Source organism: Epithele typhae (genome assembly GCF_022376455.1).
Source record: "Epithele typhae strain CBS 203.58 chromosome Unknown BXZ73scaffold_247, whole genome shotgun sequence".
In the NCBI taxonomy this organism is placed as follows: Eukaryota; Fungi; Basidiomycota; class Agaricomycetes; order Polyporales; family Epitheliaceae; genus Epithele; species Epithele typhae.
In genome coordinates, this window is record NW_025954438.1 from 1,324 (window position 1) to 17,498 (window position 16,175).

Sequence of the window (16,175 nt, forward strand, 5' to 3'; positions counted from 1 at the left end):
CCAGCTCGCTTTCCTCCTCCTCCACAGACCACAACTTCCTCTTGCTCAAGGCGCGAAATTTGATCGAAGGGTTGCTACAGAATCCGTTATATATGGCTTACTCTTCCTCGCTCCGGTGGCAGCGATATAGATCGGGGACGAGGGCGACCGTGCTAAACAGATGGGCCTCTTCGGTGAAAGCAGTGGGGGTCCAGGAACTTTGTTGCACGATTATCCATGTCGAAGAATGAGCAGACCGCACGAGTCGATGTTCACGAGCTAAAATGGCACACACTGGCTGGTCCGCAGTGAATGCGGATTAACAGTGCTGCTGCGCAGCGGCGGCACCACCCCAGAAGAGCAAAGGTGATGAAAACGACGTAACTTGTTCATTGTGACGGCGGATTTGATGTTCCTACTTAGCCCAGGCCGTATTTTGGTACGGCGCGAGATGGGATCGATCCGCCCAGCCCCAGGGTCCACTGTTCAGCTCAAGCTCACCGCGGTTCAGCAGTACATCCAGTCGCCCCTCCACGCGCGGTGGGGCCACCGACAAGCAGCGCCAGTATACGACCACGGATCGCGTCTACTACGTACCACTCCCAGAAATACCCCGCCTTCCTCGGCTCTCAAACTACCGCGCCCCTTACAGTGGACCCGCGATGTGCACGTACTATACTGCTTTACGTCATGTTATGGCCCAAGTTTCTTGCTTTTGGCCTCTTCGCAGTGACTGACCCCGCGTAGTACACCTGTCGGATCTGCGGCGCGCGAGTACCCAGGTTTATAATGCTACACACCCGACCTCCACCGAGACGTACTCGCGATCGGCGCGCACGGCAATGGCAGCGCTTCCCTGCGTACGGGTGCCTCGTAGAGCGCACGGAGGGGTGGGGTCTGGTGCTGGTGCAGTCTGCGGATCTGGTGGCTTACTACCTTTGATGCCAGAAGACGTGCACTTGCCAGTATATACGGCTACTACTTTGATTTCATCAATCGAATATTCGCCACAAATTCTCGTACATGAATATCATGTGCAGTAAGAAATCGCAAGTTCGTTGTAGGTCACGAGCTGTAAACCCAGATCGGTTTACAGGCGCTCTAGAACTGGGGCTGTCCCACATTCCAGTACGGCAGGTGGCAGCGGCACGTCCCCCACGGCGCCCCGCACCGGTAGCAGAAATTCTGCCAGCACGGGCACCGGACGCAGGAGCATCCCGCGATCAGCTCAATGAGGTGGCCGCACGCAGGGCAGCGCTTCCAGCCGCGCGCGCGCCCGATCGCAAGCACCCTCTCGGTGTCCACCGCGGGGCATGTGCGGCCCTCCGTGTGCGCGCGCAGTTTGCAGCGTGCGCAGGTGCGCGCGCCGCAGTTCGCGCAGGTGTATGCGACGACCGTCTTCGTGAAGATGAAGAGGCGCAGGAAAAGGATCAGGGGCCAGAACGTGATGCGGAAGAGAATGTTCATGAGTCCTCTGGCGGCGGGCGCGGCGGCCTTCTGGCGGGGACCGAGGAAGGCGGAGCATGTCGGAGTGTGACAGTAGACACGGTCCGAGGTCGTGTACTCGCGCCGCTTGTCGGCGTACCGCTCGCAGAGGGGCAGAGGGAGGTGCTTCTGTACCGCGGCGAACTCGAGCGGGATCCGGCAGCACTTCGGGGGAAAGAGCGACTCGTCCTGCGTGGTGCGCTGGAACACATCAGGAAAAACCCAAATCCCTATTGAGAGGTAAAATATTGGTAAGCCGATATACGCCAAAATACTGCCGCTGTTCCAACTCACCGCAGTTTACAGACACTATCACCTTCCTTCTGGTCGATTATATGGTGGATGAGGTATAATTTAACGTGTTTGAGTGAGTGTAGTGGATATCTGTACATGTAGTTAGACCATAATAATACTTTCGGCTGGATCCTGACGAGTAGCAGCGACGGTGCATGATGCATGACTTCCGGTCCGCTGTTCACACAACAGCACACATAGATCATACAGAACACTAGTATCGCTTCACGGGTCTAAGTACTGCGACAACCGTGCCTTGTGCGACGAACACGGTCGTGGGCTAGGTGCGGTGGGCAACGAGGCGGGGGCGTTGCAGCCCGACGGGTAGACCTGCCGGTGCGGAATCAGCAACACGTAGTTCGGCGAATCAGGCGCAGTGATCACGACGTTGCTCGTGGAATGCGTGCGCAGCGCGTGTTGGACGGATACAGTTCGCGCAGAAACGCTCAGTGGGAGCACCGCGCAGTTGTGCTGCGCGTGGCGGTCAGGGGACGGGTCGGCGTGCAAGGACATGTATGGGCCTTAAGTCGCGCTGTTGGGGATGACCGCACCCGGGGCGAGCTGGGTGTAGGTGTTGAACGTGGCGTCACAGCCGACGACGATCGGATCGAGGCGGAAGCAGGCGTCGCGCTCGCCCAGGCGCGCCCGCGAGTCGATGACTACATCGCGTCCAGCATCTGGTAGTAGAGAATCTCGAGGGACATGGACCCGGCAGTGATTTACTCAACGCCGGGGATTTCGACATCGACATCGACGACTCTGGGGCGTCCGGGGTGCCGGGCACGCCATGTGAGCCAGGCGAGGAGCTCGCGCGTTACGGCGGGGTATGAGCGTGGACGGAAACGGGAGGGGAAATGGGTTTGGGCGACGAAGTGGTAGGCGGTTGCTTCGTCTTGTTTGTGGATGCGTGTGGTGGCGCAGACGCGACAATGTAGGGGGTAGTAGAATCCCTTGATGATGGCGCGGGTGATGGAAGAACGTACGTGGGATACGGCCCGGAGCCCTTGAAGTCGCGTCGGGGCTTGGGCTCGAACTCCTTGAGGGCTGAGGGCTCGATGTTGAGCAGCCACTGGAGGTAGGAGCGCATTTCCCTTTCTATCTGGTTGATCTCACGAAGTGCGAACATGCCCTGGCCGACGATGGCCCACCGATTATTGGAATGGGTGTCATCGCAGTTGATTTCTGTAATGAAGGAGGTGATAAATGAGCGACGACCTGACCACCCTCGCACGCGGGGAAGCGGGCTTTTGGTCGTCGAAGGAGGTAGAGGGTGGCGAAGGTGATGCAGGTATGCAGTCATGTTCATTGGGTGTGTAGGCAATGAGGATAGCAATGGGGACTCACGGCCACCTAGTGCGAGCTCGAGCCAGAGGGCCGGACTGCAGGCTTTGAACAACGAGTGGGACCAGAGACGGCAGCCATGGAGAGGCAGAGGGGACGAAGCTAGATGGTGGTCGTGGCAGTCAAAGTGCGCAATAACACGCGGAAGCTTGGAGAGTTTAGAGGAACAGTCGAGGACGGTATGCTGGGAACGAGGTGCGGCAGGGAGCTCGGAGGAGGCGAGAAGACAACGTGAACTTCATCTACTTAGAGCGGTGAACGCGCCGAGGACGCGACCACGGGACGCAGACTAGCGCCCATGCTCAACGCGCGACGCGCGTCCCCAGGCCTGCATCCCGCTCCGTGCAGTCTCCACCACCTCCACCTTCTCCACCTTCCCCTCTCCCCTTCCCCCTCCTCCATCCTCCTCAGTCAAACTCCCTATCGTTGTTTTCTCTGCCGCTCAGTTCTCCACCTCGCTCAGTTCTCCACCTCGCTCAGTTCTCCACCTCGCCCGCCTCACCAGCCGCGCCCTGGACTACATCCTCGTCCCTTCCCTCCACGGCCTTGAGGGCAACAATGAGCCCCAGAACTCTTCCTTCGCCGCCGCGTGGCGCCGCAGGTACGTCCCGCGCTTCCGTGGGCTCCCTTGGGCCACTAATTTGCCAGGTTAGTCTCCAAGATCACGCTGCTGTCGACGTCCACCCCTCCACCTGAGGTCAACGTGTCCCACACGGTCCATCCGTCTCCCGTTCCTCTATCTCGGGAATCTGTGAGTGCCCCCGTCGCGATCTCCTGCCTGTGCCCCTGCTCACCGCGCTTGTGCTTACTGCCGCCGCATGTGGAGGGCGCAGCCAGCGGCGCGTGTCCACTTTTGTCTGGGGGTCATTTCGTGCCCAGCAAAGGTTCAGATGGGCAGGGCTTGCTCTGTACTGAAGAGCGCGAGGGACGGATCGAGTTCTTTTATCGATTTCCGTCTTGAACGAGGATGACGAAGAGTACAAGTCAAACAACGCGCACTCTTGCGCGGCAAGCCCCACTGACCCGGACATCGACATCGAGTGGACGTGCTCTGGGATCACAAATATCTTCGTCACCGGTGAGGTAGTGTACTTTACTCATTGGTTCTCCTCTGCTGACCTGTTTTTCCCCCATGTGTGCCCTGACCCCTCCTCCTTCGCTGTAAGCCTATATCATCTCTCTTCCCGCTTTACTCCTCCCCTGCATCCCCCTACACGCACGCACAGACCCCCGAGCGATACGCACAGGCCTGGCGTACGTACGCGCTCCGCCCCCGCCCCCACCCCGGTGACGGCCTCGTCCTCGTCCATATCCCGGTCTCACAGGCCAGCGGGCGGCGGCGGCGACAGCACGAGCGCCAGCGTCCTTCCCGCCGTCTTCCGCTGCACGTCTTCGGCGCGCACACACTTGTCGGCGCCTGACAGCACACGACCGCCGCGACTTCGCACACGGTCCCGCTGTTCGTCGTCTCTAAGGTCGACGACCCGCCCGCTGCTGTCTCTAGCGCAAGAGCGAGGACGGGGCGGGTCCGGATGCAGGCGGCTGACGGGCCGGGGCGTGGGCAGTGCGGCGGCGGCGGCGGCTCGAAGAAGGGCAAGGTGCGGAAGGACATCCCCAAGGCCTCAGGCCTCGTGCATGAGGGGAGGGCACGTTCGTGCGCCGTCGAGGGTGGCGCACTTGATGCGGTCCGCGAGAGGACCGGCAGATGGACGGTGCGTGAAGAGCTCGAGAAGGGCGCCCGTGCGCGTGCACACTGTATTTGCGCTCGGGCTCGACTGGTCATACCTCGCGAAGGAGGTCCACGCGCCCTTGCAATGGGGAGTACCTCCGCTAGGAACGCGTGCGCCGGGACCTCCCCGATCGGACTACGTATAACCACACCCTCTTCCCTCTACTCCCATCCCATTCTTGTCGTTTACGATCTCCACCGCTCCCCCGTTGTACTGTATCTGCTCTTCCCGCGCGTGCTTCGGGATGCGGCGTTCGTATACGTGCTCTGTCGCTCGTGCGCACGCGCCGGGTCTAGCGCCCTCGTTGGTACATAGCTTCTCCATCTTCCGTTCTCCCTGTGCACACACCTTAGATATTGAATCAATGTTCATGTTTGCGCTATGATGTATGATCAGTGCTATTGTTCGATATCCTGTGCTTGAATAAGTGATCTACGGACATGAGTGAGACTAAATACGCCTGGTGAGGGCCTGCTCTCGCGACTAATGTTTCCTTCTCCGTGTAATGGTCTCTCATTAGCAGATGGGTAAGCGAAAAACAATACTTCAGAATAACACGATAATCTGGCTCATTAGCCCTCACAAGCCTCAGTAACATCTCATTATGGATTTGGGTTTTTCCTGATGCATCCTGCGTAGGCAGACGACGTCGAGAGCATGGCCGCACGGTATCGTTACCGCATGCCCGTAGATCGCGTCTTTGCATATCACGCATTCCGGGTAGGGGGTTGGCCTGAGGGGGGGTCGTTTCCTTGAACTCCGGACCAGCCGCTCGAGCACTCACCTGGGGTGTCTGGAGGCTTCGCAGCGGTGAATGCTTTGTGCATCCTCACCAAAGGGGCGGTCCACAAATCCATTTGGAGAAGGACTCCGGTCGTCGGCGTCCGCCATGGGGAAGGGAGCGAAGGAGGGATTTCGGGGGAGCGCCTGGGGACGGTCAATAGGATACATTGTAGTATATAGGGGTTGCGCCTTCCGCCTTATCTAGATGAATGGAGAGGAGAGTGGACCTCACGTCCTCGTCCCGTGCGAGGATGACTATGGCCTGCGCAGAAAGATCATGCTCGCTGTCGGGAACAAGGGTTCTCGAGCTTACCGCTCCACAAGTTGGGGGTCTTTGATCGTTTGCCTTGGGAGTGGCAGGATTGAATATTGAGGAGATGGCGACGGAGATAGGGTGATCCTGTTCGATCTCGCGTACGCCATGAGAGGCGCCGAAGGGCTGAAGATCACACATCATGGCATCCAAACGACGATATCACGCCAGCCTCTGTCCAACAGTGCATTGGTCTTGGTCGGCTACTCCACGCCGGCGACGTCGATGGGCTAGCGAGGCTCGATCGCGTGCGTTGATGGGACGCTAACGCCGGAGGGCGCGCGAAAGGGGTGGTGCGAGGGAACGCGTGCGAGTCCGTCGAGCTTGTACCACGGGAAGTCGGCCCGGCGCGAGAGGAGAAGAAGAGGGCGTGAAGAAGACAGAAGAAGCGCGATGAGCGCGGAGACGATGCGGAGGACGGCGGGACGACTGAGGCGAGACGGACGGCGGCTGAAGGCTGAGGTGCGGAAGGCGGAGGGCTGAACGCGGAGGCGGCGGCGGCAGACGGACAGAGAGCTTGGGGTGAGTAGCACGCGCTGTGTGGGGGCGTCGAAACTGTAGATAGAGCACAAAGACTGCTAGAATATATACATGAGGGCGCAGGCGTCGTAGCAACGAAGTCCGAGAGGGTAGGAGGGCATGTCGGCGAGGAAATGAGGTAGAATAGTCTAAAAGAACGCAGAGAGGAGGACGAGCGAGCGTAAGGCAGAGGCCAGGTAGCGGACACATGATCGTAAACTATGAAAGAGAAACATACGGGGGTGGTTGGTAGAGCGGAGCAAGTTCCGAGTGAGCTGGGATAGCGTAATCCGAGACCGAAGGGAGCGGGAACGGAGCGGAGCGGGGAAATGCGGGTCATCGAGGAAATACAGAACGTTCGGAAAGGAATCATGGGGTGCGGGGAGGTGATCGAGAAGCGTCCGGACGCGCGGGGAACAAGTGAGACGTCCGAGAGCGTGGTGGGCTTGGCTGTCGGCGAGGCTATCAGCCTTGTCTGGCTCGCGCGCATGAGCAGTGGGTGGCAGCGGCGATGTCGGTCAGCGCGCGCGTCGATGTGCGTTGCACGGGGTCTTGTTAGCGGCGATGTCTGGGTGGTGTCGGTGATGGGGTGGTCGGTGCGTTGCGCGGGCTGGTGGGCGTGCGGTTGGAGTTGGTTCGCGTCGTGGTGGTTTGGTACGATGCGCGCTGCGCGCGCTTGGCCGCGCGCGGTGCGCATCAGCGTGAGGCCCGTCTTCTGCTCTTGGTACCCCATTCGTGTATTCGAGAGCTTGTGTGCGCTCGGGGACGGGTGAAGGGGCAGAGCGCGAGCTCTCCAAGGGGATTTTCTGGCGCTGAAACAGCGCACAGCAAGCACAGTGGGCATGCCCCTCAAATGGGTCATGTCGAGCGAGAGGGTGGGACCGAAGCTCTCGGCTACGGCGCGGACGTCCTTGGAGATCTTTTGTTCGTCGCCGTAGGTCACGAGGCAACGCAGGAGTCGGAACTGACCGCGGAACCGCGCCCTGCAGCCTGCCGCCTCGCCGCCAATTGGACCTCCCACATTCCCTCAACACCCTCGCCCTCCTCCTCGCCCGGCATATTCCTCACCCCCCACAGCATCTCGCGGTCCATCACCTAGTCGATCCGGCAGATGTTAAGCACACCCTCCGGACCCGCGCCGTACCACGCGGCGCACGCTGCACGCGCTCGCGACGCACACCTGCGCGGAGTGGCTCGACACGGCGTTGTAGTAGTCGACCACGGCGATAGGCGTGTGCAGGTGCGCGTGCAGCGCGGTAAGGAGCGCGGCGAGGGGGAGGCATCGATAGGCAAACCATGGCGGAAGAGGCGGGTCGAGTGGTGCGAAAGGTGAAGCGCGAGGGAACGGGGGACTCGAAGCCGAGCTCACGGTGGGTGATAGAGCCGTGGTTGGCGACGCGGAGCTCGGCATCGAGGGCGTGGGTGAGGGGGTTTCGGAAGTTGTGGTTGACGAGGATGATAGCAGGCGTGGGGGCTGGATCTCGAGCTGCGACTTCGGAGGGTGCGACTGTGGACGCGCTGTATCCTGAGTCGGACGCAGCGCCTTTGCGCGCCGTCCCGCGCCATGTGTGGGGGTAGGGCTGCTGGAGGGCGGGGGTGCGGTACGGGACATCCCGATCGTGCCCGCCTTCGAGGAGTGCGGGGCGGTGCGCGAGTGCGCCCTGCGCGCCAAACACCGCTATAGCAGGCTCCGCCGGGAGCGGCGGGACGGGGGAATCGCCGTAGGAGCGTGACCGCAGGTGGGAGGACAGGAAGCGACAGAGGGTACGCGGAGAGGCGTAGGGGTGTGGGATGAGTGTGGTTCGACGTCTTCAAAAACGCCGACGATCTGGTAAATCCGCGCGGTGTTGTAGTGCATGATATGAAACCAATAGTTGACTTGGTCCGTCGACGTGCACCACAAGGCCAATGCGCACGGTGCCGCTGTTCTTCACCGAGTGGTTGATCCCGGTTCTGTCTCCAAGGAGCGCCTCGGTGACGGGCATAGCTCGAGGTTTCGCTCGAGGGGGCGAGCGCGACGATGCGCTGGGCTCCCCTCGCACAATTCGCAAGGAAGTCGCTTTCTTTGAAGCGCAACAAGCCGCGATGACGATTGTCGTAGGATTAGCGTGCTGGCGGACCATCTCCAAGCCGATAATGCTGAAGATAGAGAGTGATGACTGAGTGTAGGTGAAAATAAAAGGCAAGAACAACCCCACCTATTGATCATCCATGTAGTCATCATAGACGTCGTAGGTAACCCATTCACGATAGTGGCTTCCCGCTTGACGCTCTTCTATATCCCGTGGCTCTCTGGACGATACGGATCGCCGTCAGCGCAACCGGGGACTGAACAAGTCAACTCGGAGGCCGGCTTATCCTATCAAGCTCGGAAGCTCGTTCACGCCCACACCCAGTGTAGTCGGTGATGTGTGCGCCGGCCGGGTGGAGGTCGAAGATACTCACTGAGCCGCGGCGGGTTCAGAACTCGGGCGTACCATGGCGGAGAGAATCTGCGCACGGATCAGAACAATGAGGGCTTGAGTTGAGGACGGGGATGATGGCGTTGCATGGTGTTACAGTCGAGACGCCCGAGTCGGGAGCCCCAATCAATGGACAGCTCTTAGAACGAGCAACAACGTCGACGCGGGTGGTGGGTAGAGAGCGGGCGATCCCGCCATGGATGAGCGCAGAGAAAAAGGTGAATGAATATCAATAAGGATACATGAAAGGCACAAACAACGACATAAGATTTGGCTAGTCTGATGCACGAGCGACATGGCCACGCGGATGCCGGACGCTTGCCCAAGGTGAGGAAGTTACTCGCTGTGATGCGGAAGATATCAATTCCACCGCAGATCGTGGGATGGTTATGAATGCTTACAGATGGTTGAGCTGAGTCTGAATCAGAGGTATTGGCGCTGTCGTCGTCGGCATATACATACAAAGCGGGCACACCGGGAGGCTGTTATACTCAGCAAACAGGTGGCGCATACAGAGTTAATGACTTACCACGTAGGTGAAAGTACGACCCCACTCGTGACGCTTCCGCAGCCATTTAGGAATGCCTGTAGTAGATCGCTTATGCTGGGGCGTCATGTCATACGCCTTCTCTTTCGAATAAATGATTGGGACAGCTGTGTCGACGTCAGTATACAGGATGCCACAGACGGAGTGCAATACGTACTGATGTATCCAGTATACTCGTACTGTATGTACCTAACATCCTTGAAGATCTCCAGTTCGCGCAACGATGGCGGGAACCAGTGGTCGGCGCAGGCCCTCGTACTCTGATCGAGAGAGAGGTCCGGAACCTCGAGCTCTTCGTCGACAAACGCCAAGCGACACGCAAGCACGTATCCCTTGACGATTTTTCCGGATTCGTCCCGGATGTGATGCTCAATGAGGTTGGGGCAGTCAAGGTACTTGTAGTTGACGAAGTAAATGACAGCGGTATCGAGGGCGTCGTGGGGAGTGACGTTGGGTACGGCGTATGCCTTCATGAGTAGATGATGGACGGCGTCGGAGGGGAACCAGAATCCGCCGACGTGAACGGACATGTTGTGTGGCGAAGGGAAGACGAGGCGGCGGAGATGGCAGGGCGCAAGGAGATGTGAGTGGCGGTGGATGACGAAAGCAAGAGCAGAACAGTGGATTAGCGCCGATGTTCGATTTCGGCGTGTCACGTGCAGGTGTTTCTTTACAGCGGAGATTGAAGCACCGGCCCGGCCCACCCTAGACCACAACCTCGCGCACGGCAGGCTCACCTCAACCACCTTCCTCAACAATCGAACAATGGGGACCTCTCACTTGCATTGTACCAGTAAGTATATAACACCCCTCCCCCCTGCCGTCCCGCCAACGCCGCTCTCTCATACCCGCCTTCCTCTACCTTGCAGTCCGACCACATGGGCAAGAAGCAGACTACGCCGCCCAGCGCCAAAAAGACTAAGAAGGCTGGACCTTCCAATGCGTGCGTATTACTGCATTTTTACCGCCTTTATCGTCTCAAACACTCCCACTCCACTCCCCTAGGCCACCCGCATCACCTCCCGTCTCCCTGACCACCCTCCCGACTCCGCTTGCTGTCCCGCACACTCTCGGTGCCCTCAATGACGATATCATTTCTGTCATCATGGAGGTTATAGACTCTATGGTACGTTTACTACTTAATCAACCGTGGGCATGACTGAACACCATCTCTGTCCGGTCCTGGCTCGTCTGTTAAAAGTGAGTAGCTAGTTTATCATGTGGGTTGTACTATGTGCACTCAACGTTGATGAATCCATATAGGCCAGCCACCAGGAAGAGGAGCGGTACAGTCGACTCTCTCTTGTCGGCGAAGCATCGTCTGGATATAATGAAAGCTTCGCTCGTGAGCATGCTCCGTTGGCTTATCCTGCCACGCTCTCACCTTTCCTGGCGTTCGAAGGCGTTCTACAACACTGCAGAGCTTCCTCCAATCTCTCCATCTCCGGTTCTTCTTGCGGAAGAAGGAGTAGACAACGGAGGCTGCGGTAGCAACGGCGGCGCGTCAACCACGGAAGTCCGCTCGGCGACCGTCCCCGCCGATTCCACGCTGTCTGGTGCAACATTGTCTGTTCCTACTGACGATGGCACCGCTTCAGACGCTGGCCGACCCGCGACACAAGAAGAGCATCGTCCCACCCCGGTAATGTATTCAGATGTTCCATTTGTGCGCTGTTCTGACTGCATTTCAGGGGTCTGCTGCGCAAGAGCCTAACGAGACGGCACAGGAACCCTCTGTCGTCGTAGATGGAAACGTCAAGCAAGATTTGATGCGCCTTCTCGCAGAGTCTTGCGACGTGCGTGTTCTGCGTCTCATCTTGAATAACCAACGCTAATTCGGTCACATATCCAGAACAACAGGTGAGTTTCTCTAGAGCGACTGCCGCGTCAATACTGAACACTATTATATCACAGTAAGGAGCTCCGAGCCGGTTTTTCTGACGAGATCAACGACTGCCTCGCGAAGCTCACCGATGCTGAAACTTTAGTCTCATACCTACTCAAGGATCCACCGCGCCCAGAATCTCTAGGTCCCATGGTAAATACTTGCCCCAGGTCATGCGTCGTGGTATTGCTGACGTTTTAATGCACTTCCAGGATCGCGTTGATGAAGTCATGAACCGTGTCCCGCCGTTCGTCTGGTATCTCGTTGACCACATCACCGCAGCCTCTCCCGAATGCAAGATCGACAGCATCACCCAGGTCCTATACTCGTACGTCCTCACTCCGGAAGAGCTGTGCTGGGTTCAGGTCCAGGCTACGATCGCCAGGCTGGAGGCTGTCAAACCGCATGGGCGCGCGGGAAAGCGTTCAAGGCGGCGGGTACCAGGTGCGACCACTGAAGATCATCCGTCGCTGGAAGAGCGAGTTATCGATCCGGAAAGCGCGGAGGTCGTTCCGCCTGAAACTTCCGCTTCCGCAGACACCATCTCAGCCCGTCCGAAGCAGAGGTACGCGTCGGGGCATCTTTCCTGCTTTATTCCCGACGTCTTGGTGTCTGCGGTTGATGGTAGGGGCCGTCGGATCCAAGTTCTTCTGATTGTCGAGAATAAGCGCGCCGGCAACCCCATTCCTCAAATCATCGACTATGCCACCGAGTTACCTAATGAGCGCGACGCTCTCTTCATTGGAGTCAAGATATGCGATGAAGGTGAAGGTGAAGGTCTTCAGGCTGTATTTCTTCGTCGAGAGTATGATGATGAGGGGGATTGGGAACTGGTTCCGATCTATGAAGACGGCAAGGAAGAGGATGTATCGATCGAGGGGGCCTACGTCCCCGTCCATAGCCGTTTCTTTATCCAGACGCTCTTAGGCGTTCTCGATCGCCATCGCCGCCACACACAGACCGCCAACTAAGCCGACACTTCCCCCGGTATTGAAGTACGTCTCGTGTCGTTTTATCGCTCCATGCACGCTTACTGAGCATCGGATATTAGATCGCTTCGGACCCATGTGCGCTCAATTTCCGCGTCTCAATACCACGGCCTATCACATCGCTACCTCCTACAATCTCACACACTTCTTTCACTCTGTTATATCTCATCTTCTCACCAACGATACTTTGTATCCATCGCACACTCGTTGTATCCCCAATTCACGCTCGTCCCACCTCACTCCGTTAATGCTTCTCTCACGCTCGTTTACAACTTCTCTAGTGAAGCATGTACGCTGATATCAGCTGTATCAACTACGTTATGTGATCTCTGCGTTCAATCAACTGGTGTCGGCCTCGCATATAGCTTAAATGGGAACGCAGTTGTTGCGGACTCGTCTACAACTCTTTCTCGGAGCATACGAGATCAGGGAGAAGCCGTAGACGGCCAGGTCCGTGTCCGGCCCGTGCTCGCCACTCGGGCGTGTAACCGTCTGTCCGCCTGGATCAGACAGAATGCCTCGCGTCTGCGAGTACAGCTGCAGGCGCTATATGATGCGATGGACGAGACCGTTACATGGCGGAACACGAGCCGCAAGGTCGGAGCCATGATATGTAGTGTTCAGCCTCTCAGGCGCAGGACCGCGCGGATCATCAGTGCTATTTCCGTGACTATGCACGGGCCGGCGGTCTACCTACCGCAGCGCGCTATCATGCCCGCCCCGCATGCTGCGACGCGGTGCGTTGCAATGTGAACGTCCAGTAGGAACCATCGTGACAGTTCAAGAGTTTTCACGGGCTTTTGAATTTCGCGGATTTGCAAGTCAGCCGCACAGCGCCTTGCGTGTTGGCCGCACCACGTTTACAAAAATGAAACTGTATAGCTGATTCCTGAAGCGCGTACAACTTGAAAACCCTTGTCGCAACATGCGTGCATGTAGACAGTTAGGGAAAGAAGAATCTTGACCAACAAATACTCCTTGGAACGACGACAACCTGTGTCACCGCGCCGTATCTATATAAAACTACTGGCACCACATCAACCCAACCTCGCAAGCTCTACCGCGTGAGGCACAGGCACCAGCACGAACCGGCGCAGTATCTGCGGTACCCGCACCTTGAAGTGCGACTGTCGCTGCTCCTTCACCTGCACCCGAGGCCTGACCGCCGCCGCCTTCAGGATGCTGTGACGGAGCTCAGCGCCGAGCCCGAGGGGCGCGGGCGTCGGCGCGCGGCCCCGCGTGGACTTTTACAGCTCCCACTCGGCGTCGTCATTATCCGCGGCCACCGTCATGTGCTTCTTGGGCGGGATTACCGCGTCGTCGGGGCAGTACGACACGCTGGCGCACGAAGTCGCGGCGGTGGACGCGGGCGCGGCGGAGCTCGATCCGTAGGCGAAAGAGTCGCAGGAGTATGCGGAAGCGGATGAGAGCGAGGACGAGGACGAGGCGGCGGCGGCGTGCGTGACGGGCGGGCAGAACGCGACCGGGGCGGCGGAAGGGGCCCAGCCGTTTTGGCGCAGCTTGGGCGTGGCGAGATTGGCGAGGTCGAAGGCTACGCAGCGAGCGGGGTCCCGGGCACGGCGGCTCTGGTCGTCGCGGAGGGCGCGGCTCACGCGCGAGCGCGTGCGGAGATGTGAGAAGGCGGGCGCGGGGAGGTCGACGTCAGAGACGCGGTCCAGGCAGACGGATGGCGATGACGTTGGACGATGCGCTCGTTGGTTGAGGACCGTCACCAACTCCTGCTCCCAGGACGGGCTCTCGGGAGCAGCACGGCGTTTCAAGAGCGTCCAGTGCGCGTCGGCGATCGCGCGGCGGAGGTTCGCGAGCGAGGTGTGGCAGCTCGGATCGATGGCGAGCGTGCGGAGGAGAACGCCGGCAAGGTCGCGATAGATCGGGAGGGACTCCACGAAGGACACTGGGTTGTCGACGTCTTGAAGTCGGCCGGGTCGTCATTTCGCGCACGCGTCCACGGGTTCTGACCGGTGAGCATGTTGATGAGGATATGCCGAGCGCCCAGATGTCGTTCGTCCGGGGGCAATATGGAGCCGGCCCGTTGAACCTGCCCGAAGCCTCTGCGAAGACAGAAATGTACGCGTTAGCGCACTGCACGGACTCGATATGAAGAACACGTACCAGGGCTCATGTAGATCCCGGTGCCCCAGCCGTATATGAATATCTTCACGGCATCGGTGGCAAGACCAAAGTCGGAGAGAAAGAGGCGCGAGCCGTCGTAGTTGACGAGGATGTTCTCCCGCTTGACAGGAATGTATGTCGCTGACGGCGTCGAGCAGGGAGAGGAACGCGGTCCGAACGAGCGCCTCGTTGTCCTCGTATCCCTGGAGATCGCGGATGCGCCTGAAAAGGTCGCCGCCGTCGCAGATGTAGAGGACGAGGAAAAGGTAGCCCATATTGTCGTATACGTCATAGATGGTGACAACGCCCGGCCGGTCAGCGCAGATGAGGTGGAACTGGTCTCCTGTTTGACGGCGACCAGCTCGCGCTTGCCGAGACCCGCCTTCTGCATCACCTTGACGGCACGGAAGATCGGCTGGGAAGAGAGGGCTGTTTCGAGGTGGATGGCTTTGTAGACGACTCCACCAGCGCTGGAACCGATGAGCCGGAGGAGCTGGTAGCCATCGCAGATGATCTTGCCCACCGTCAGACCAGGGATGCAGTCTGCCGTGTTGGAGGGCATGTCTGGAGTATACGACGGATGATGGTGCGAAGGCTGGCGGGAAGAATTGTAGAAAGGCAGGGAGAAGGTCTACGCGGGCGAAGAGAAGATGCGTGCAATGAAGGTGAGAACGGGAAAGGCAGGTGTGCCGGATGGGCTGACCGTTGTTGGATGATGATTTCGGCGGGTCGAGTCGGCGGTTGTTATAAACGTTTTGCCAACGAACACCTTTGTCCTACAAGCCGAGACGTCTTTGGCGTTGCGGGTCTTCGGCACGAGCGGACACGAGCCGCAGCCACATCATCGCGGCCGTACGGTGACCGTCGGTGAGCGAAGACAGGGGATTGGACTTGGGTCCGCACTTTTCTCCATGATTGGTGTGAGTACCCGTCCCAGGGTGGCGAATGGTGACTTCTGACAAGGATTTCTGTCCCATTGCCGCGTTAGCGAACGTCTCTGACTCTGCGAGGGGATGAGAGATGTCGTTTCATGCGGAAGGGACAACTTAGGCGCCGATGTTCGAGTTTCCCGGTCTGAACGATGACGTCATGCACGTTGCTCGCGCCCGGCGCCCGTCGACGTCGCGTCCCTCCGCTCCGCCCATCTTCGCCGTCCCGTGGCATCGTATCTTGACACTCTCCTGCGCTCATTCGTCTCCCCGAAATTCACGCTTACGCCAGATCGACTTCCGCCCTCACCTTGGTCGACTCATTACCCTCACGAATTCAAGCACGATCCAAAGTCGGCAGCATCGGGATCAACCATCGTCGGGGGCGCGTCGATGTAACAAGCGAATTTATCACCACAGTAAATTGTACAGTCATACGAGTCAAACTTGTCGATCAGTGAAATGCATAGGGATCAGTGTCCCTTCGCGGACAGATCCAACATGTGGGCGAGGTGGAGGTATGTTTCACGTGTGTACTGCATTTCTTCGATGAATTCCTGCACGGGTGTGGGGAGGTCAACACAGTACATTCGAAATCTCGGAGGGCCTGTACCTCGTCAGCCTTCCCTTGATGGTGAACGGTCATTGCAAGGTGTGTCTTCAACTCGACCATGTCGGACCGTAGCTGGCGAGCGCACGTCTCCCTTAGCAGTCACATCAAGAGATTATGGAGAGTGGACATACCAGTGCCCAAATAACCGCCACCGTTTCGGTCTTTCGCGCAAG

At 58.6% G+C, this 16,175-nt stretch overlaps 1 protein-coding gene across 1 annotated transcript; it reads right to left on the bottom strand.

Moving 5' to 3' along the window:
* Positions 1-1,080: 1,080 nt before the first annotated feature.
* Positions 1,081-1,677, bottom strand: BXZ73DRAFT_59173 (uncharacterized protein; the record flags this gene model as incomplete). The annotated part of the gene is made up of 1 exon (XM_048021678.1): positions 1,081-1,677. A coding segment is annotated over one exon (597 nt), but the record flags the coding sequence as incomplete, so codon positions are not given.
* Between the last annotated feature and the right edge of the window lie 14,498 nt (positions 1,678-16,175).